At 44.0% G+C, this 22,019-nt stretch overlaps 1 protein-coding gene across 14 annotated transcripts in view; it reads right to left on the bottom strand.

The window, feature by feature from the left end:
- Nucleotides 1-22,019, bottom strand: part of LOC126986081 (pinin-like) — a 45,450-nt gene that overhangs the window by 3,111 nt on the left and 20,320 nt on the right. For all 14 annotated transcript variants that reach the window (XM_050841783.1, XM_050841784.1, XM_050841792.1 and 11 more), the window contains 5 exons: nucleotides 21,522-21,674; nucleotides 8,668-8,765; nucleotides 6,990-7,496; nucleotides 6,404-6,585; nucleotides 1,576-1,797 (listed from right to left, as the gene is read on the bottom strand). In XM_050841783.1, coding sequence (XP_050697740.1) covers nucleotides 1,576-1,797; nucleotides 6,404-6,585; nucleotides 6,990-7,496; nucleotides 8,668-8,765; nucleotides 21,522-21,674 — 1,162 coding nt within the window. The remainder of the gene's footprint in view (nucleotides 1-1,575; nucleotides 1,798-6,403; nucleotides 6,586-6,989; nucleotides 7,497-8,667; nucleotides 8,766-21,521; nucleotides 21,675-22,019) is intronic.

The raw sequence follows: 22,019 nt of genomic DNA, 5'->3' as shown, positions 1-22,019 counted from the left end.
GGGATTAGCCCTTCCGATTGCACCTGGGATGGCATCATCTAGGAGTTCCTCTCTCATTCGCACCCTTGGAAACACACAGAGGCGGGACAAAGCGACCAGTAGCACTCATGCAGCAAGCAGCGGTGATAGCCTTCCCTTTTTCTGCACTCGTTAGCGTGCCAACGGTGCGCTTACCCTTTTTAGCCAAAATCTTTGGAGGGTCATGGACAGTAGTGTAGCCTGATTCATCTTCGTTGTAAATGTTTGTGTCAGGTATTACCTTCCTGCCATCCTTGAATACAATAGAATCATATTTCTGGAAGAATTTTTCAACCTTTGTGCGATTGAAGCCTATAGCCCGCGCAACAGATGTTGGTTCTGGCACGCGCAATGAGATGTCCGGGTGTCGCTTCAAGAACGCATCTGCCCAGTCCTTACCAGCTAGCTGTTTTTCCGCATTGAAAGGGTGTTTAATCTCTCTCATTTCACAGAACTGGTACACCAGCTTTCTGATGTCCGTCAGAGTCAACCCATACAACCTACTCTCCATGTCTAGGATGAGTGTTTTCAGTTCATTCTCCTGTTCTTCTGTGAGGACAGTTCGTCGACCAAGTTGTTTTTTGATGGACCCACCCTTTGCCAAGTGCCGCCTGAGGGTAGTTCTTGGAACATTGTAGTTTTTGGCGGCTTGTTTAACAAACAACCCTCGATCAAGGACAGCAGCTGCAGCCAACTTCATACTCTCCAGTGTCCATTGTGCCCGCTGTCCTTTGCTGACATACTTCTGCACCATCTGAAAATAAAGAGCTACAGATTAGGCTATACAGCACCACTTTTAAAAGAATCTTTTAAATTAGCAGGCCCTACAGGTTGGAAAATCATTTACTCATAGCAACCCTACCTACTCAACTTGCCACAGGTTTATGTCAGCCCCTCCAGACAAATTATGAAAGAAGGGGTAATATGGTCTTCATTCGGGGAATATGGCCACCCCCATGGCCATATTCCCCTTAGGTACATGTTTTGTTTCAAGACGCCCAAGTTAGAAAATCTTCTCATAGGTGTCACTTGGCATTATGTTACTAAACATATGTTCCCTGTAGTCCATCCCAACACATTCAGTTTGATTGCAACGTACCCACACAGGGTCTATACACCTTATTAAATATCGCTAACATTACAAGAACGGGGACAAAATACTTTAAAACGGTTTGTTTACCTTGCTTTTCTGGGCTGGCCTTCACCAAGGGCGTGGTGAAGGTGTTGTCTTTAGCTATATCAACTGCGTGCAGATGGCAGCACTAAACACGTTCTGTTGAGGAAATCTGCGAGGTGGCCCACTTTCCCCTACTCATGGGTGAAATCGATAACATGATGAAAATTATCGTTGCACGGCCGCGAGGCCCCCTAGGGAGCCCCAGATGGATGTCGCATTGGAAAGAGAAACTTATTAAACTTTTGGTGCGTGAAAGGGTTAAAAGGAACAAAAATACAGGACTCACACACACACCAACATATGACACAAAACAAATAAAAACACTGGCAGTACTGCGACTGATATTAGTAAATTACTGGGGAGCTCATTTATTTTCTCACCGTTTTCAGGACAGAAGAGGCTTCGTCCAGGACAGACACCTCTTGAGGCTGCTGGTGACACTTGGGTTTGGTGGGGGTTGTGCCCTTGGACGTCCCAGGGGCTTCCCTGTCCATCTCCCCCTCCTCTTCTTCCTCCTCCTCCTCCTCTTCCTCTTCCTCCTCCTCCTCCACAGGCACGGTGGCGGTGGCAGCAACACCCTCCGCCTCGGAAGCAGTCTCCTCCTGCAAGTTATTCAGACATTAGGAAAATTCTAACTCTGACTCCAGAAAATTTTATGGTTGTGACTGACTTCAACTCCGACTTCCCCCTCTTCTGTGGTACTGTGGTAGGGAAATCAAACCCAGCCACACCATACCATATACCACACCCAGTCACATGACATCACATATGACACCCAGCTACACCGCACCACACCATATTATACCCAGCCACACCATACATATTACAAGCCACACCATGTCAAATATCATACCCGACTACACCATAAGCCACATCACACCATGACAAGCATTATATCGACACATCACACCCAACCACACCACACCCCACAGTCTCCACACAAAATAACACATCATGCTTAACTACACCATACCACACATCATACTCAGCAATGGTGGGCACCGATCACTTTTTTGTTGTTCCGATCCCCGATCATCCGATCAGTTTGGGCAACTGATCCGATTCCGATCACCCGATCATTTTTTAAGTACACTCAACCCTCGATTTGCCGGACCTCCATTTGCCGGATTTCGGATTTGCCGGACAAGAGTCCGTGGGATAAAAAAAAAAAAAAAAAAGTCCGGGACAAGTCGATTTCAAACTACCGCGCCAGACAAAGTTCGCAAATCGGGGCACACATGATGGCGCTGGGCGGACATACACGTCTAGTACTGGACTGTACAGAAGTCTGCCACACACAAGTGTTGTGTTGTTACGCTTGTTGTCGTGGATACACTTCTTTCTTCTTCATGACCCATATATGATATATATAGTATATGTATGTTGTATATGTAGGTGTTAATATATATATATTATATACAGTATAGGACAGCTAGATAGCGTGTGGTCCCGGGGGAGGGTGGGGGTTTTCCACATCCCCGGGGGTAAAGTCCTGCAAGGGGTAGACCCCCGGATTTTCCTTGCCGGACCTTTGCATTTCCCCTTAGCCTTTTCCTTTAGTTTGAGTTATCGAGGAGTGTACTGCTGTTCCGATCACCATTCCGATCATCCGATCATTAAAACTTATTATAATTACTATTATTTTTTTAAATAATAATTTCAAGAAACACCTATTATAGGCGTTCTTTAAGTAATAATTTCAAATAAGTAATATCTTAATTATTTGCTGATAAATATTTTTATTTTTCCTCTTTCTTTTGGTATATGGTATATTGTAAAGAAAAAATGTTATCTGAACTTATTTTATGCATTTATATAAGTCTTATATACCTCAGTTATAGTTATCTCATTTCATTTACCCACATACAAGGGGTGTTATCACATTTTACAACTTTATAGGGTGTGAGTTATTTATCTTTCATCATTTATGACATACAAGGGGTTTCTATGGGGTGGAGTTTATCTCATTTATCACATTTACTGACATACAAATTTATCACATTTACTGACATACAAGGGGTGGAGGTTATCATCATATCACATTTACCACATACATGAGGGGTGGAGGTTCTCATTTATCACAGGTGGAGGTTATCTCTCATATTCACCAACACAAGGGGGGTCATTTATCACATTTACCGACATACAAGGGGTGGAGGTTATCTCATTTATCACATTTACCGACATACAAGGGGTGGAGGTTATCTCATTTATCACATTTACCAACATACAAGGGGTGGAGGTTATCTCATTTATCACATTTACCAACATACCTCATTTACCTCATTTACTAACATACAAAGGGTGCAGGAAGAAACTTTCATATTTCAAGCAATTTTCAAATTAAAAACATACGTCAACATTTACTTTTAAAAAGATATAAAACAAACTCAGGTGGGACATATCGCGATAGGCAGTCGACAAAGACACGGTACTGTGTCGCAATTCATCCACCCTTTGTTTGTAAACAAATCCCACGCATGCGCAGAGTGGATGGGATGTCTTAGGATACGTGGATGGCAGATGACACAACACCGGTTAGGACACGTAGCAATGAGTTTAAGTTGGATAAGTTCAGGTTCAACAAAGACATAGGCAAGAATTGGTTTACCAACAGTGGTGGATAAGTGGAACAGACGTAGAAGTCATGTGGTGAGCGCCAACACGATAGATACATTCAAGAAGAGGTTAGATAAGTTCTTGGATGGGAGGGGTATGGGGCATTAGTTTGGTGCCGTGGTCTGGGCGTTATGTTGCGTTGTCTCCCGAGACCTCCTTCCTCCTCCTCCTCTTGTTGCGGGGGCTGGGAGGCATTTTTCCCAACTGTATACTGGCTCGTCAAGGGAGGCACAACCAGCCAATCACTGTGCGTCTTACTCATGACGTCATGAGTCACCACAGCCAATCATTATCACAGCCAATCTTTATCAAATGTGCACAGATTAGTTTCAAGAGGCATTCCATAATATTATGCTGTAGTTGCCATTCAGTATTCACGCTAGTACTACTTCTCATAGAAAATAAGATTTGAGGGGGGGGACAAAAGTAATGAATTGATATCATGGCAACAAAAACATGCATCATTGCTTTACTTGGTCAGAATGATGTGTTACAATAAAATTGAGTTATTGAATGTCAAACAATCTCACTTCTTGCAGTTATATGGAAGCATTTGCCTAATTTTGCCAATTCACTTCTCCTAATAATGCTGATTGGCTGTGGTGACTCATGACGTCATGAGTAAGACGCACAGTGATTGGCTGGTTGTGCCTCCTTTGACGAGCCAGTATACAGTTGGGAAAAATGCGGCCGGGAGCCCGATGGGTGGGTGGGGGGTCGAGGGAAGGCAAAGCCCTCCCCCCAGTTAAGAAGGTGGGGGGTCGAGGCGGGGCAAAGCCCCCCCTTTTAGCTTAGGTCTTGTTGGTTTCCCGAAAAGGTACTGACACTGCCGCCATTAGAGGGTGGTAACACTGCAGCAGAAAATGCATAACTGACAACTGGGGCAGGCCACTCGGTTACTGGAGTGAGCGGAAGCCCACTACTGCAGCCCACACCACACTGTCATGGCGTTGTGTAACAAGTCTTGCCAAGCAAATAAAGCGACTTTGCGCCTGCGCAAAGTCGCTTAATTCTATAAATAAAGACGCTTATTGAAGTAACTATTTAGCAACGTGTATAAAAATAATTGTAAGAAATCCACAGCCACTTGTTGCCATGACAACGCTGACCACTTTTTTTTGTGATCGGTGATCGGAAGTTAGTTTGTGAAGTTCCGATTTCCACAGTCCGATTACCTTTTACAAAGATGATCCAATCTTTGCATTCCAATCGCCAATTGCTGTCCCGATCAGATCGGAAGATCGGACTGATGATCGGAAGTGCCCAGCTCTGATACTCAGCCACACTATACACCACATCACCACACCTAACCATGCCACTCCACACATCATACCCAGCAACCCCAAACCTCACACCACACACCACCCAGCCACAGCATACAACATAACACTCATCCATGCCATGCAACACTGCACCACATTAGCTACACTCAGTTGTTCACACTACACTATGACTCACATATGACCACAAATTTAGCCTGACCTTTTCTGTTTAGCATGAAAAGGACATACATTAATTTCTCTAAACGGACAGATGTGACAACCCTATGCTGAGCTCTGAGCAGCCTAGAAGGTTCACTGCTGAGACGAGAGTGGAAACGCACACAAGCATGTTACAGAATTCAGACTCGCCCGGTACAGCACGTGTCATTGGGTGCGACTTCTGTGACATCATCTAGTAATTTGTTTCATTATTTTCAAATTTATGATTCACATTTCCACAAAAAATCAATGTTAAATGAATTTTCTGAATGTTTTCCCACATGAGCTCCCACAAAAGCTTGCCTCTCCCAGATTTGTGAAAATTTCTCATAACGGAGTCGGAGTCAGAGATATTTTTACCAACTTCGACTCTGGCCAAAAGTAGCCGATTACAGCGACTCAACACCCGATTTTTAATACAATAATATTGTACAACTTCATGTTTGTATTATTGACCTGCATGATTTACTTTAAGGTAGTGATGAGCACGAGTTTCATATACTATAGTGTAATGCTAGTCTGAACTATCACAGAAATGAAAACTTTTAAACCAAGATGTAAAATTGATAAATACATGTTTTGTAAATGAAGAAACTTAAAAAAGAGGGTACCACAAAGTCACATTTTTAACCAAGATGTAAACTTAATAAATAGTCCAGTCACACTACACCTCACACCACACAGGACATCAAGCCACACCACACCATACCACACCCAACCTTACAACACACCACACATTACAGAAGCTTAACCCGGTAGCAGCGATGGGCCAAATCTGTGGCTTTACTGTGTAGCAGCGACGGGCCAAATTTGTGCCATAATATAAACCCCCCAAAATAGATGATACATAATCTGATCACAAATGCTTGATATATTCTATGAAATGGTTTGTGTGAGGGGTAATTTTTCCTCATTTTTCTCGCTTGGAGGGACCATTAAGAAACATGATCCCCGCTGCTACCGGGTTAAGAAAGGGGAAAATATGGAAAGAGGCAAAGGGGAAAGAGGCAAAGGGGAAAGACATGCAAGGTATGGAAAGAGGGCAATGGGAAACAGATGGAAAATATATGAAGAGGGTTGGGGGGCAAGAGAAGACAAAATTCTGTACCTTTGATTGACAACCGAGAGGCCTGGGCTTCTGGCGGATGATGTGTGTGTCCAGGAAGGAGAAGACATTCATAATCCAGCGGTCCCTCTCTGTCACGCCACGCTGGGAAGAGCCGCTTCTCTGCGCCGTCAGCTTACCGTATCTTGTGCGCATGGAGTCCAGGAAGGTGCGTACCTGAAACCCTGCAAGGAACAACGAATATCTTAAAAATACATATAAGTAATGGAGGCAATCACATAAAGATATAGGTCGGTATTAAGAGACACTTTGGCTTCTCACACCAGCTATTTCTAAAGGTCAAAGAGGGGGCCAGTCGGGTTCTAATGAGTGTTTCTTCAGGTTCACCGTACAAAGGAAGGGTCAAACTACCCCTGGAAATGCCCACAACTCCTACGAAAGCCTTGTCAAATTTGGGTTCTTGGGTGGCGAAATGTTTTATAATACGACCCATAGTAACACAAGCAGGGAACAACATAACATAATATTATACATTACATCATGCTTAGCACACAGAGAATGCTGGAACAGTTTTTAGGATGAAACTTCAGGAACATATAAACATTCAAATTACAGAAATGCAAAATACCTGAGAGCCGCGGCCGCATGCTCCGGCCCATTTCCTCGTACAAGCTGTTTTTCTTCGCCACATTCTTGAATTCTCGGACAGCCCTGTTGTACAAGATGGGGTTGTTTTTGTACCACTTCACAAGGTCCCACTCCACAGCTTCATCTAGGTGGACTGGCTTGGCCCTCACCTTTCTCCTCTTCACAGGCTGTGCGGAGAGAGGCTCATCTGTCTCTGAAGATACTTCTGAAGAATACTGCATGGCGTGGGTGTTGCCGTTCGGGGTGTGGGTGTTGTCTAAGGGCGGTACCTCCTCCATCCCATCATGATTGAGTTCCAGCATCGCCAGCACACTGTTGTCTGCTGCGTAAGGTGGTGGGCCGCTCCAGGCACTTGACAACATCTGCACACTGTCCTGGGTGTTGGCAGTTGTTGGGCAGCCAGACTTAGTGTGCTGTTTCTTGTCAAGGGGCACAATGCTCCCGTAGGCGACTGAGGATGAATGTGCGCCAGCTCGCCGGCCACGCCCTGGTACACAATTTCCTATGGTTATTTCATGACATTTTCATCCTGCCTGACACTGCTGACTGCTCTTCTGAACTTGCTAACTGCATGCCTCCCCCTTCCTGTGGCCCCGCTGTACTCAAATTTCTACTCCAGCTCATCCTTATACTATCCAAATCCCTTATGCAAAAGTTGACCAGCATCTTCATTCTTTCACCCCCTTCACAGGTACACTCTGGAACAGCCTTCCTTCGTCTGTAATTTCTCCTGGCTATGACTTGACCTCCTTCAAGAGGGGAGTATCAAGACACCTCTCCACCCCAAATTGACCTCTCCTTTGGCCACTCTTCACTAGTCCTCTATAAGGCCAGTGCTTAGCAGGGTTTTTTGTGTTCAATGTTTTGCCCTTGAACTGCTTCCTTTACAGTAAAAACAAAGGCTGATTCGAACAAGCTGGCACCCCACACAACACTCTCTCACAACAGCCCACAGCAGCTCTTATGGGCGAGCCTTCACTGGAGGCAGCACCATAGCTGAATGGAACATTTTTAAAGGGAAGAAGGACGGAGCAGAGGTGATCCTGGCCATACCTAGAACTACGCCAGCTGTTCCAGCGTTTTTTTTATATTCACTGCCTTCTCCCTCCCTGACCCAGTCTGGTTTGGCAGGATGTTTGCCGCCATCCTGGCAAGACTTGTTGGCTCTGCTGCATGACGCTGACAATATCATGATGCCGGCAGGTGAACTGAACTAAGGGAACAGGTGCGCACCCTTCTTGTGCACCTTTCCGCACAGCATCTCCTTGGGCTGGTCTGACACAACTTGCCCGCTGCAGCTTTGATCATAAGTTACGAAGCTTGGAACTGTTCTTACTCTGTTGCTACATTTGAAATCCTCCTCATTCCTCCCAGCCAGAGGAAATACTTTGGCTAGTTCTGCAGCTTTGATTGTTAGTTGTGAAGCTTGGGACTGTTCCTACCCTATTGCAACACTTGAAATCCCCAGCCAGAAAAATGCTCGTCACAGGGCCGCGCTGTACTCAAGTTTTAACCACACATGTGAAACAATATGTCCATAATGTATATTAGTGCATTCCACAGCTTAAGAGATGTCCCTCAACTCAGTAAAAGATGTAACATAACTATTGTCCCTTTTGTGGTTGTTAATCTGTCGAACTGAGTCTCAGTGAACTTACCTTTGACAGATGATGCTCCCGTGTCTTGGAGTGGGTGTGGTGGTCCTCCCCCAGTCTTAGAGGACTTCCTAATAAAGGCACTTTGTTTTTCCTTCACCCTGGAAACCATATCAATAGTGTTCATTAATCAACAATTTTAACAGTTTTTCAGAGTATCATTACTATCAGTGTCATGGGTATAATAATTTATTTATTTATTTTACAGTAAAAAAAAAAAAAAAAAAAAAAAAAGCCTGCAAATGAACAATAACCATAACCAGGTTTTTGATCAGGCAGTGTGCTGATAACGGAGTGTTGGATGATTCTAGGGTGTGCCAGCTGTTGGAAGTAGGAAGTTCGGGGGTGAAAGTAAGCCGGTACGCAGTGGTACGGCGTACGGTAAAAGATATACAGCCGTCTACAGTTGGTACGCAGGGATACAGTACGCTTTTGAAGACACAACTCTCACCCCTGGCTACCTACCAGGCGATAGGATTTGTTTGTAAACATGAAACGCTTGTATTGCAAAGTAGCTCATTCATTATATTTGGCGGATTTCTAGCGGATTTGGATACCCAATCTCGCCTATTTTCGTCCGTCAGAGTTGACAGCACTGCCTGAGTGGCTCGCGTTCTCAGTTTCTCACGGGTTCTGGACGAGAAGAGTGGCGGCCAGTGTCGCGTGCACAGGGGTACGCCGTACCGGGAAGAGATGTACAGCCGTCTACAGCCGGTACGTAGGGGTACATTTTTGAAGACAGTACCGGCAAGAATCTAATCTTACTTTCACCCCTGAGGAAGTTACAGTGTTTATCTACTTGGTGACTGGTTGGCCGTGCAGGAAATAGTTGGTGACTCCACTCGTCAGCCACAACAGAGAAAGGACACAGGTACAGCAGCAATGTTACTGAGAGGGTTTTTGGGGTTCTGAAACACAGGCTTGATATACTCAATAAGATGTGAACCAGACTGCCAACCCCAAAAGAAATCATCATGGCATCTGTCACATATCAATTTCACACTATTCCCTTGCCAGATGAGATGGGAGAACAGAATAACAGATTGAACTGCTACCTCTAAATGCTGATCAAGAAATAGCTATCCAGAATGCTGCTAGTGGCTTGGTAGTAAGGAGGCACATAACTGACAACTGGTTTTAGAGCGTGCCTTGTATGTCAAGGTAATAAAACCTGATAATAAAAGGAGCTAAAAATCAGTTTTATTTGACATACTTAAACAAAATCAACAATCCACTGAAGGAACTTATCATTATACTGTCATTCTATAAACACACACACACACACACACACACAGCAGACACGAAACAGAGCAGACATACGGAGAGACTGGTCCTCACCCTACTCCCTGTGCTGGGATCAGCTGATTGCCGGCACCTGTTTATTGTGGTGTTTACACGGGTCTGGGCGGCACTAATGTGTTGCTTTGTCTCCTGTATTGACTAACTTGGTAAGATGAGTGGAAGGGAGGAGAATTTGAAGTGGAAAACACCAAGAAGAAGAGGATATGGAGCACGAGGAAAAGAACGAAGGACGGATATAGGGAGCAGTGAAGACGAGAGTACAGATGGAAGGTATGGACATGTTTCTTCCGTTTTTTCTGGATTTGCTAGCAAAGATTCGGCTATGTATAAGAGAATAGTGCTTGTGGAAAAGAAACTGGACAAGTGGATCAAAGCAGAGAAGAGGAGGATTTACAGAACAGAGAATTCCAGAGAACTTAAAGCAAGGGTACGTAAATTGGAGGACAGGGAAAAACAGCTGATTGAGGAGAATGAGGAGCAGAAGGAAAAATTGGCTAAACATGAGAAATCGATGAGGGAAGGACTGGGAGCGGCAATTAAGGAAAATGAAAATTTGAAACAAATGGTAAGCAAAGAACAACAGAGGGTTAGAGAGGAAGTGATGGGCGAAATGAAGACTTGGAAAGTGGAAAATGAAAAAGCAAATGTAAACCTCAGAGAAGTAATTGAACAGCAGCTGAAAGTGTAGTGATATTTGGCATGAAGGAACAGAATATAACTTACAAACCAAGAAGGGAAAAGGAAGAACTGAAATCTGTAAAAGACCTACTTAACCCCTTCGCGCCGGATGTTCAAAAAGCCCGCCTGGCTGATATACGGCGTGTTCACCCGCGCGCAGTAGCGCGTGGGAAACCTGAGCCGGCATGTATCTGCTTGTCGCCTCCGTATATCATGCTGCTGAAAGCCCTCATTACATGTATCCCGTATTTGCAAAGCAGCATACACGACGAGTCAACATATACCTGCTATGCATAATATAAATTGCGTCAACGCGAAATAAAAAAAAGCGAAATAAAGAAAGGGGAGAAAGGGGCAAGGGGGAAAGAAATAGAGAAAGCAGATGATTGTGTAGAGGAGGAAGAATGTCCAGAAATTATCAGCAAATACAACTCTGTTATCATCAGTCAGAGAGCTGCCAGATACTCCTTTGTCATCACAGACAATGTATGTGTGTACGTGTGTGTGTGTGTGTGTGTGTGTGTGTGTGTGTGTGTGTGAGAGAGAGAGAGAGAGAGAGAGAGAGAGAGAGAGAGAGAGAGAGAGAGAGAGAGAGAGAGAGAGAGAGAGAGAGAGAGAGAGAGAGAGAGAGAGAGAGAGAGAGAGGTGGGCGAGACGTGATGGTGTCGGCGCCTCGGTGTCTGAGAGAGAGAGAGAGAGAGAGAGAGAGAGAGAGAGAGAATGAGACTTCCTAATTTTAGACACAAGGCGGGAAGAAGGCGGTGCATACTGTCGCTCATTTTTTGTGATTGGTGGGAACAAGGATGGTGGGAGGAGCAATAGGATTTCAAGGACAGCACACGGCATCTTTACTTAGTAACCAACACAAAGTACGGGACAACTCAATAGAAGAAGAAACAATAGAAATATGACGCCTACGTAGGCGTCATCGTATATGCTACTGGGGCTTCATGACGCCTACGTAGGCGTCATCGTATTGAAAGGGTTAAGAACTTTATTATTATTATTTTCTTTTTTTACGTGTGGGCCTAAAGCGCTGGTAGGCTTTTTTGAGGGGCCTGGATGGTAGTCGGCCCCAGCCCGTCATGGTGCAGGCGAGTGATTTTTATAGTGGCGCCATCTTCTTTTGGCTCATGCTGCCCCCCAGAACTCATTCTTGATTCACTTGGATGGCTTCCTCTAGAGTCCGGATTAATGGGTGGTCTTCAAGACAGAACGTGGGTAGTCTTAAGCCACTCAGCGGTGACCGAAATATCCCAGGTGGTAGCGTGGAGATTCGGACCCATGTCGTCCAACATGCAGTGAATGTGAGCCCAGCATGCTAACCACTCAGCCACCGCCTACCCTATGATGAAGAACGGCAAAACATTGAGGAGGAGGTGGAGAAAATTTATAGGATGGGCCCCTATGTGGAAGGGAAAACTGTGGGCCCGGCAATGGCTTCTAAGAAGAGAACTGTATGGCGACTACGACAATCTGCTTTGGGAACTCCACAGAGAAGATCGAAAAGGCTTCAAGACGTTCATAAGAATAACAGCGACCTTCTTCGAGGAGATGGTAGAGAGGATCACACCAGCGGTCATCAAGCAGGACACAAAATTTCGAAAGCCTCTTCCAGTTGGACTCAAATTAGCTGTGACACTGAGGTTCCTGGCAACCGGCAACTCGTACACCAGCCTTGGCTTCAGTTTCCGCACTTCTACGAGTGCCATCTCCCTGTTTGTACCTCTCGTCTGCCAAGCCTTGATAGACGCATACAAGCCTGAGGTCATGAGGTGCCCCACAACACCTGAGGAGTGGAATGAGGTTGCCCGCCAATTTAGCACAAGATGGAACTATCATAATTGTGGAGGCGCGCTGGATGGTAAGCACGTTGGCATCAGGAAGCCAGACAACGCCGGTTCCCAGTACTTCAACTACAAGAAGTTCCACAGCGTGATACTCCTGGCCCTTGCTGATGCCCAGTACAGATTCCTGTATGTTGACGTAGGCGCTGAGGGTGGAGCTGGTGATGCTGGGACTTGGTCTAGATGCAACCTTCTCATTGCCATCGAGAAGAGTAGAATTGGATTTCCGCGAGGCAACAAGCTTCCCAACGACAACATCCAAGTCCCGTTCCACATCATTGGAGACGACGCCTTTTCCCTCAAGACGTGGCTGATGAAACCCTTCGCACACCTGTCCCAGGTTCACCATGAGAGAGTATTCAACTACCGGTTGTCCCATGCTCGTCGTGTGGTGGAGAATGCCTTCGGCCTCCTGCAGATGAGGTGGAGAATTTTCGGGACAACCATTAATCTGCGACCCACAGTTGTCCACGTCATCACCCTCTGTGCATGTGTTCTGCACAATCTAATACTCCAACACCAACCACCCGTACTTCACCACATCGACGGGAAGATCAGAACTACAACTTGGTCCCGGGTCATGGAAAGAACAGGAAAACCTCATGCAACGACTCATCGGAGCAGGGCAAGAACCCATCAAGAGAAGCTAAGGGCCTACGAAACTACCTCGCCCACTACTACTCTTCTGAAGCTGGATCTGTGCCATGGCAGGAACGACAGATTTATCCGAGAGGGAGACCAGCACATGTATAAATCTCTAATGTAATGTAATTAACTAATTATGTAATAAAAATATGTTTATCACTATTGTTTAATACTCCCCCACTTTTTTTTTTTTTTTTTTTTTGCAATCCGGAGGCAGACCAAAGGCCCATAAATTAGGCGATACCTCCGATGAAAATGATAGAAACCCAAAATCAAGAAGTAACAAAAAGCAAAAGCAATTTCAAAGCCATATTCATGAACGGAGTAAATCGAGGTGCCTGGACACATCTTTCTTGAAGGAGAGTAAATCATAGGCAGGGGGAAAGACAGAAAGAGGAAGAGAGTTCCAGAGTCTGCCTGTTGTATTAATGAAGGACTGAGAGTAACGATTAATTCTAGTATTAGAGAGTTGAACAGAAAAAGGATAATAATTTTAAGTAGACTACAAGTAATAATAACGTAAGTATACATATAAAAAAATAGAATAGGTTAAATAGAGAAAAAAGTTGGATTATTAAATGAAAAGTTACATGTATACGAAAAAATATAATAATTATATAATAAAGTAATAAAATAACTATAACAACAGAGGTCCCGCGTTCGATTCCCGGCAGTTCCACACTGGGATTTTTACACAACCATCATACCCGCATGCAGTTTGTGCTTGCCATTGAGTTGACGCCGCATGTCATAAAAGTACCCTCGTTAACACAAACCACCCACACATGATCTCTATGACTTGTGTCGGGTGTTAACATCGTAGTGGTGGCATGTAAAAGGTGTGAATGAGGATTCCGGGCCTCGATGTAGGCCAGGTAGGCCTTTGCCTGGAATCAAGAAGCATAACAAAAAATATAAAAAAAAGATAAACATTATTTATGTTATTGTCTAGGTAGGTTATTTATTTTTTATTAGAAAAAGCTTTATTTGTCTTTATTGTCTAGGTTATTTATTTTTTTATTATAGAAACATTTGTCTTTATTGTCTAGGTTATATATTTCATTTATTCTTTCAACATTCTATGTCATTACTTTTAGACTTTTCATAAGTATTCCACATTATTTATATTTTTATTATTATTATTATTAATTATTATTATTATTTCTATTATTATTATTATTATTATTAATATTATTATTAATATTATTATTATTATTAGATATTAACCCCTAAAGGGCCGGAGGCGGCTATAGCCGCTTTTCCACGGAAGGGCCGGGGGCGGTTATAGCCGCTTTGCTTTTTTCGCGCTAAATTTATTTACTTTTCGGTAATTTTCGATGACCATTCGTTGGCAACACTGCCAGAGATATGTTTAGGCTACTGCTTCAGAATCTTGCCCGCTCTCACGATGGACAGGCGTATTGACACGGATTCTGACGCGTCCGATTTCCTGCCAGACCCTGCCGAGCCCAGCAGAGCAACACGAGAATGAGAAGAGTATGCTACAATGACTCCCAAACCACACATCACAAGACTGTGTTACATAGAGAAAGCTTAGAGTATTGACTATATATAAGAATTAGAGCATGGGGGCATCCGTTTTCATTACGCACTAGTCAAGGCCACACAAGCGAAACGAACGCAGAGCGGGCAAGAGCCTCGCTAACTCCAAAAGTCTCTCCTCTTCAACTCAATATTTCTCCAAAACCACAGCACATAGAAACGTTTTCATGCAATAATTAAAAAGAAGAAGAGTTGATGATGACTATGACGACAAAGTAATTTGTTATTGCATTGTAGTTCAGCAGAATCAAGTGTGTGAATATAGGCTATTTTCGGTGTTTGGTGCTGAGGTGCCGGTCCTGTGGATGTTGTAGATGACCACCCAGGCCGGCCCTTTAGGGGTTAATATTATAATATGTTTATTTGTTATTTTATTATTCTTACTCTCTTTCTTTTATTTAATTTCTTTTAATAATTTACTATTCTTATTCTCTTTCTTTTATTTCATTTCTTTTAATACTTTATTATTCTTATTCTCTTTCTTTTATTTCATTTCTTTTAATACTTTATTATTCTTATTCTCTTTCTTTTATTTCATTTCTTTTAATACTTTATTATTCTTATTCTCTTTCTTTTATTCCATTTCTTTTAATACTTTATTTTTTCATTTACATTCTTATATTCTAAGTTAAAGGAAGGAAAGACAAAACCAAGTTGAATTTTATACATTTATATTAAAAAAGAAATACATTTCATTTATTTATAATTCCTTTTACATATTTATTAAGTCTCCTCTGCAACATCGGCTACTTTTGGGGTGTTGAGGCTGCTGCTGGGTGAGAGGAACTGCTCCTGGGTCGTCATCTGTGGAGTGAGTGGTGGCAGTGTGTCTATTTGCTGCAGGAAGGACTTGGATGGAGAAGACACTGTTTGGACGTCAGAGGTCGAGGCACCAACAGCAACGCACTGCGACTGGGTTGGATACTGTTGGGGTGGCTGCAGGCTGTGAGGAGGGCCCACAGGAGGTGGCCCATATGTAGGTTGGTAGCCGCTGGTTGAAGGAATAGCATAGGGCATGGTGTGCTGAGGCATTGACTGGTATCCGGCTGGTGACGGTGTCATGGGTTTTGGTGGTATGGGCATCCACTGGGCAAAAGTGGCAGGAGTTGCAGGTCTTGTTGTAGGTGGAGGCTGGACAGGTTGAGGCTGGGCAGGTGTTGGGGCAGACTTTCTTCGCCACGAACCTCTGGATGACAGACTGCACCTGGATCATGGCTTCCAGGTCGTCCGGGTGCACATTCGCCAACTTGTAGGCCACCAATTTGGAGAAAGTTTCTATTTCAGTGCCACACCACGATGCTTGCTGTTGCGGCTGCTGCTGGGTCAATGCTGCCACCCGCTCAATCAAGTTACTGATGACTCTGGTGTCCTCAGGTTCTGGGTCATTGGTGGCGTCCTTTGGTGATGTGACATCTCCCATGCGCCTCTTCTTCAGAACCTTCCGGCGCTGGATGGAAGCAGCTGACAAGCCCGAAGCGTCACTGTTGGAGGATGACTCGTGGCCTGAGGAGAATCGTTGGGATGATGTCGTTGTTGCGTGGGCTATGTGGCCCTTGAAGAAACCCCAAGTATTCATGATGTCCTCCTCCCGTGCAGTCCGTGCTCTTGCCTCAGCACCGCTCTTCATTTCCATGGCCTCTATTTTGCCGAAGGCCGTCCTCTTCTGTTCAAAGTACTTGCGGCACTGTAGGTGGGTAGCGCTGGGGAACAAGCTTGCACACTGCTGCCACAAGTCCAATTTTGTGCGGTGGTTCGAATACTCTCTGTGCCTCTTATCGTAGAGGCAGGGGTGTTCCTTGATAAAATCCACCAGGGTTTGAACTTGTTCCTCAGTGAACTTGTAGTCCTCGATGTTCTTGTGGGACACACGGTACTGCTTCTTGGGTTGTGGTGGGGGTGAAGGACCTTCACTAGTGCTTGCTTGTTCAGGTTGCACAAGTACATTGGGTTCTTCTTGTTGCTGGCTTTCGGTTCCTTTAACAACACTAGAACAAAGAGAAAGGGGAGACCTAATACAAATCTATAAATTATTGAGCAAAATGGAAGAAGTAGACAATGAGGAGTTACTACAAAAAGAAGAAATTACCACCAGGAACACAAGAGGACATCGTAAAAAATTGAGGAAGGGAAGATGCTTGAGAGACAAAGAAATATAGCTTCCCGCAAAGATATATAGAGGTTTGGAACAGACTAAGTGAGGATGTAGCATTGGCGAGGAGTGTGCAAAGCTTTAAGGAAAAGTTGGATAAATGTAGATACGGAGACGAGACCACACGAGCGTAAAGCCCAGGCCCTGTAAAACCACAACTAGATAAATACACACACACACACACACACACACACACACACAAGGGAATAAAGAAACACATACAAAAAAGGGTTATTGTAATGAAGTATGTATAAATATTTTAAATAGACCAACAGAGAAGGTTTCGTGAAAATGCGCTGCGTCACTTAGGTGTATGGGATTGAAGGTATGTGTTCACGGCATCTGCGACCCGTACAACTTGGGTGGATATTGTCGAACACACATGTCTATAAATGTTCTCAGGGCTAGTCTAAGGTCTTCATTTGTTGATTCCACACCTTCCCGAATGGAACGGAAACGCTTCTCCCGCTCACTAACGGCAGCCCTCTTTTGTTCTCTGCGGTTGGGGTGTCCTGTGTGGTGTCTAGCGGTTACTGTTGGTGTTGGTGGTGCTGGTGTTGGTGGTGTTGCTTGTGTTGGTGTTGGTGGTGCTGGTGTTGGTGGTGCTGGTGTTGGTGATGGTTGTGTTGGTGTTGGTGGTGCTGGTGTTGGTGTTGCTTGTGTTGGTGTTGGTGGTGTTGGTGCTGGTGCTGGTGTTGGTGTTGGTGTTGGTGGTGCTGGTGTTGGTGTTGCTTGTGTTGGTGTTGCTTGTGTTGGTGTTGGTGGTGGTGTTGGTGTTGGTGTTGGTGGTGGTGTTGGTGTTGCTTGTGTTGGTGTTGCTTGTGTTGGTGTTGGTGGTGGTGTTGGTGTTGGTGTTGGTGTTGGTGTTGCTTGTGTTGGTGTTGCTTGTGTTGGTGTTGGTGGTGGTGTTGGTGTTGGTGTTGGTGGTGGTGTTGGTGTTGGTGGTGGTGTTGGTGTTGCTTGAGTTGGAGTTGGTTTTGCTGCTTCTTGTTTAGGTGCTAGAATCTGATTTTGTCTGGGTGTGTATGGGTACGTAGGTGCTGCTGATAATCTTTGTACTGATAGTGATGCTGGTGATGGAGGTGTAGGTAAAGCTGGTGCCGGTGGTGTCTCAGACGTCTCTTCTGAAGCTTGTGGTACTGAAGATAAAGCGTCCAAGTTACAGTCATCGAATGTAATGATCAGAGGAGATACATGTCAATTTCAAATGAACAACATAAGCAATAAAAATGACCACATGTTTAGGAGACTTGCAAACACATTAAAATTTTAAAAAACACTATGCTGTCCTAAGTATGATATCTAGTATGCTGCTTCATGAAAGAAAATTCAGTCGTCCCTCAAATAGTACGGTTTCCAATAGTTCAGTTTCGGTTTTATGTGGATTTTCATAGAAGATTTTTTTAGGATTTTTAAATTTCCCGACGAGCAGGAAATTTAAAAATCCTAAAAAGATCCTCCAGACAATCCGTATAAAACCGAAACCGAACTACTGGAAACTGTAGTATTTGAGGGATGACTGTAGTAAACAATAGCCAGAAACAATATATCACTTCTAAATATAGTTTCTCAAAAATGAATAAAGGAAGACATAAAAAAGGATTATACATACCCACTGTTTCTTCCCTGAAAGATGCAGGTGCTAAACTGTCGAATTGATCCTCAGCAAAAGGCAGTTCTTCAGCAGATAAAGCACCTGTGGCCACAGTCAAACCTTTATCCTTGACTGGCTTTGGGTGTGGTGGTCCTCTGCCAGCCTTGGAGCTCTCTCGGACAAGGGTGCTGCGATTTTTCTTCACCCTGCAAAACAAGGCCAGTTGTTCTCCATGGCAGCATGATATGGATGACTTTCAGGCAAACAATTACTTAGAATATAGAATAGGTACAGGAAATGTCTCAGTGTATCTTTAACCCGGTAGCAGCGTGGATCATGTTTCTTAATGGTCCCTCTAAGCGAGAAAAATGAGAAAAAATCGCCCCTCACACAAACCATATCATAATATATATCAAAGCATTTGTGATCAGATTAGGTATCATCTATTTTGGGGGGTTTAAATCATGGCACAAATTTGGCCCGTCGCTGCTAAACGGTAAAGCCACAAATTTGGCCCGTCGCTGCTACACGGTAAAGCCACAAATTTGGCCCGTCGCTGCTAAACGGTAAAGCCACAAATTTGGCCTGTCGCTGCTACCGGGTTAATTTCCCTATTTCAAATTTCCGAAATGGTAACAAGTGCTGAATGAGCAAATAAGTGGTCAAAATCAGCCATATGATAATTTACATTACTGTGCTAACCACCCAATGACCTCTAGGACAAAACTGCTATTCTGGTATGTAACATCACACACTACACGGTTATGAACGTCACTGCTGTTGCATACAATTCCTATCTATAGCGGGAGGGGTTGGGGGGGAGAGGATGCAAGGCTGCCCACATTGTTACCCATTAAACATTTTCAATTCCAGACTGATCCTCAAAACTTCTGAACCTACACACTCTTTCTAATGGTGGCAGTTCTAATTTGGGGAAATGTTTCTATACTGAGTCATGCATCGTCAAAAGTATGCTGCCTAAGGTGTTCAAAACAAGTATAGGTTAAGAGTAGGTCAGGTCAAAACAATGTGTTTGGATTTATTATGTTCCTTTTTGTTAGAATACATTAAGTTACAGAAGGTTAAGATATATCTTTAACTGTAGACAGCCTCCAAATTACAACAGCTCAAATATAGTGATTTAGAAACCATTTTTCTGTGGGACTTTGTACGATGACCCAATCGCAACATTTCCCCGGCTAACATCTGCTAATGAGTGATGGGCTGGTGGCTGTCAGAACACTTTTGGCTGATTAGTTCCTTTAAATATTTGGCAGTATTATTACCTTCGTCACCACCCACAGGACCACAGTTTCTTTCGTATATCATCATAGAAGTCACTGAGTGTTTATTGCCGTAAATTAACCGAAAAAGGTGAAACACTGTTATACATATGCCTAATTCAGCCGCTGTACACAAAACAAGAATGTATTCATATCCACTTACAGTTTCCTGATGTACTCCCCAACACGCTTGGGCTGCAGGACTGTCTTGGGCTGGTCGGCAGGGTAGATGGCATTGAATTCTGCAGCTACCTCCTCCCATGCAACTTGCTTCTTCCAGATGACATTAGAGCCAGTGAAGTGGCCTTGGAGGACTTTCTTTGAGGCTATAATGTCTCACAGTCGTTGGCGTTGGCTCCTGGAGAGTGGGGCCGCTTTTTCCCGTGAGTAGAGAAGAGAGGTCACACTCATTCTGGAGGCAGATACACAGGAACTGTACCATGTGTAGGATCAACGGCCACTTGTGTTTGTTTACTGCTGCTCAGGCCTGCAAACATCCTGAACGCAATGCTGTCAACCCTCCTGGTGACTACCCCAAAGGGTAGTTGGGTTCAAGTTTCAGTTTTATTAATCCGTACAGCCCCGCTGTAGGCTATAGCCAACACCGCATTTGTACACCGAGGACCCGCTGCCGTCTATATCTGACACCAACTTCTCCCATTACTTACGCATCTTGTATGGTAGCCAAGGGTTTCCAAATTGGACAAGTGGTAGCTCTCTGTCTGAGAGAGAGAGAGAGAGAGAGAGAGAGAGAGAGAGAGAGAGAGAGAGAGAGAGAGAGAGAGAGAGAGAGAGAGAGAGAGAGAGAGAGAGAGAGAGAGAGAAACAGAGGGAGACAAACAATGAGAGAGGGTCACCTGACTCCCGCCACACCCATAGTGAACTCAGCACACCCAAGTGCAGTTCTAAATGAGCGTAAAAGGACGCTGAGTAGGCTATATCAGAAACATTTTGCATTTCTTACATATTATTATCAAGACAATAATGAGTGACAGTAAGATTGATGGACACAACAATAAAAGTGAATGTATGGTATAAATTTATGCACAGAATAGGATATATTTAGTTATTACTATAAATTTTACACAGTTGTGCATGCACATAGTCAAAGAGACAATCATACTGCTTACAAACATCACTAAAGCAAGAATAATACAGCGTCAGAGTGCCGCGCAATATGAAGGAGCTTGGCGGCCGGGTGGGAGGACGTACCGTAGCGCACTCCATAACCATCCCCTATAGATGCAAAACTAAGCTGATATGAATGTTATTATACCTTTTCCCTTTAGTTTTAGATAATTTCCAATTGATTTATGCAAGAAAAAAAATTTGATAGAGGCTCGGGACCGAGGTGAAAAAACCTCAAAATAGCGCGGGGCTGTAAGGGTTAAATCCGCACAGCCAGCTCGGGAAAATTTGGCAGATGTTTGGGATTTGGGTTCAGGGCCTTTTTCCCAGAGTTTAATAAAAGGCTGTCAGAAATTTGCTCATGGTCCAAATTTTAGGAACACCCATAATTCAGAGCATGAACTAAATCAGTCATGATGGCCACAGTTGTCTTCAGAAGAATTCCACCAAGACATTCCAGAACAGATGCAAATGCCACACCAACAACAACTGTGTCACGTCCGTGTGTCCATTTGTGTATGAGCAAACGTAGCTTTGGCACAAACTTCACTGTTTTTCCCCAAAATATTTTGGACTTTTATTACTTTTTGAACCATGGACGGTGAAAACTGTGGCTACGGCACGCCACGCCGGGCTGACTGAACTAGGAAGGTGACTTGATTACTCACCTGGTACTTCTTGGATTGGACTTCTGCGTAGGGACAAAGACGGTATAGCCAGTGACTGGGTCGAAGTCTTCCATGTGCTCATCTTTGATGCAAACCTCCTCCTCCTCCTTAATACCAATCTCATCCCATTGGAGTGATCCCTCGGAGTGATCGCTGTGAATGAATGAGAACAGATTAAAGATGTGGTGCAGTGGTTAGAGTACCTGACCATAGCAGAGCCATTCCTGAATGAGGGCTGTGGTGGGATCAGGGCAGGGCAACACCTGTGTCCAGCTTTGCCACGTCTCACAACCCAGCGATGTGTAACTTATGTGATATTTGTAAAAGGTTTCACAAATAATATATGAAAACACATATCAATAAAACTTAACACAAATTTTATGATACAGTCAAGCCTCGGTTTACGAGTTTAATTTGTTCCGGAACTTTGCTCGCACACCAAAACACTTGTAAACCAGAACGAATTTCCGCATTTAAATTAATGTAAATCCCATTAAC

The sequence above is a fragment of the Eriocheir sinensis genome, chromosome 61 (assembly GCF_024679095.1).
Source record: "Eriocheir sinensis breed Jianghai 21 chromosome 61, ASM2467909v1, whole genome shotgun sequence".
Classification (NCBI taxonomy): domain Eukaryota; kingdom Metazoa; phylum Arthropoda; class Malacostraca; order Decapoda; family Varunidae; genus Eriocheir; species Eriocheir sinensis.
The sequence above is the reverse complement of the archived record's forward strand: the minus strand, read 5'-3'. Positions and strand labels throughout refer to the sequence as shown.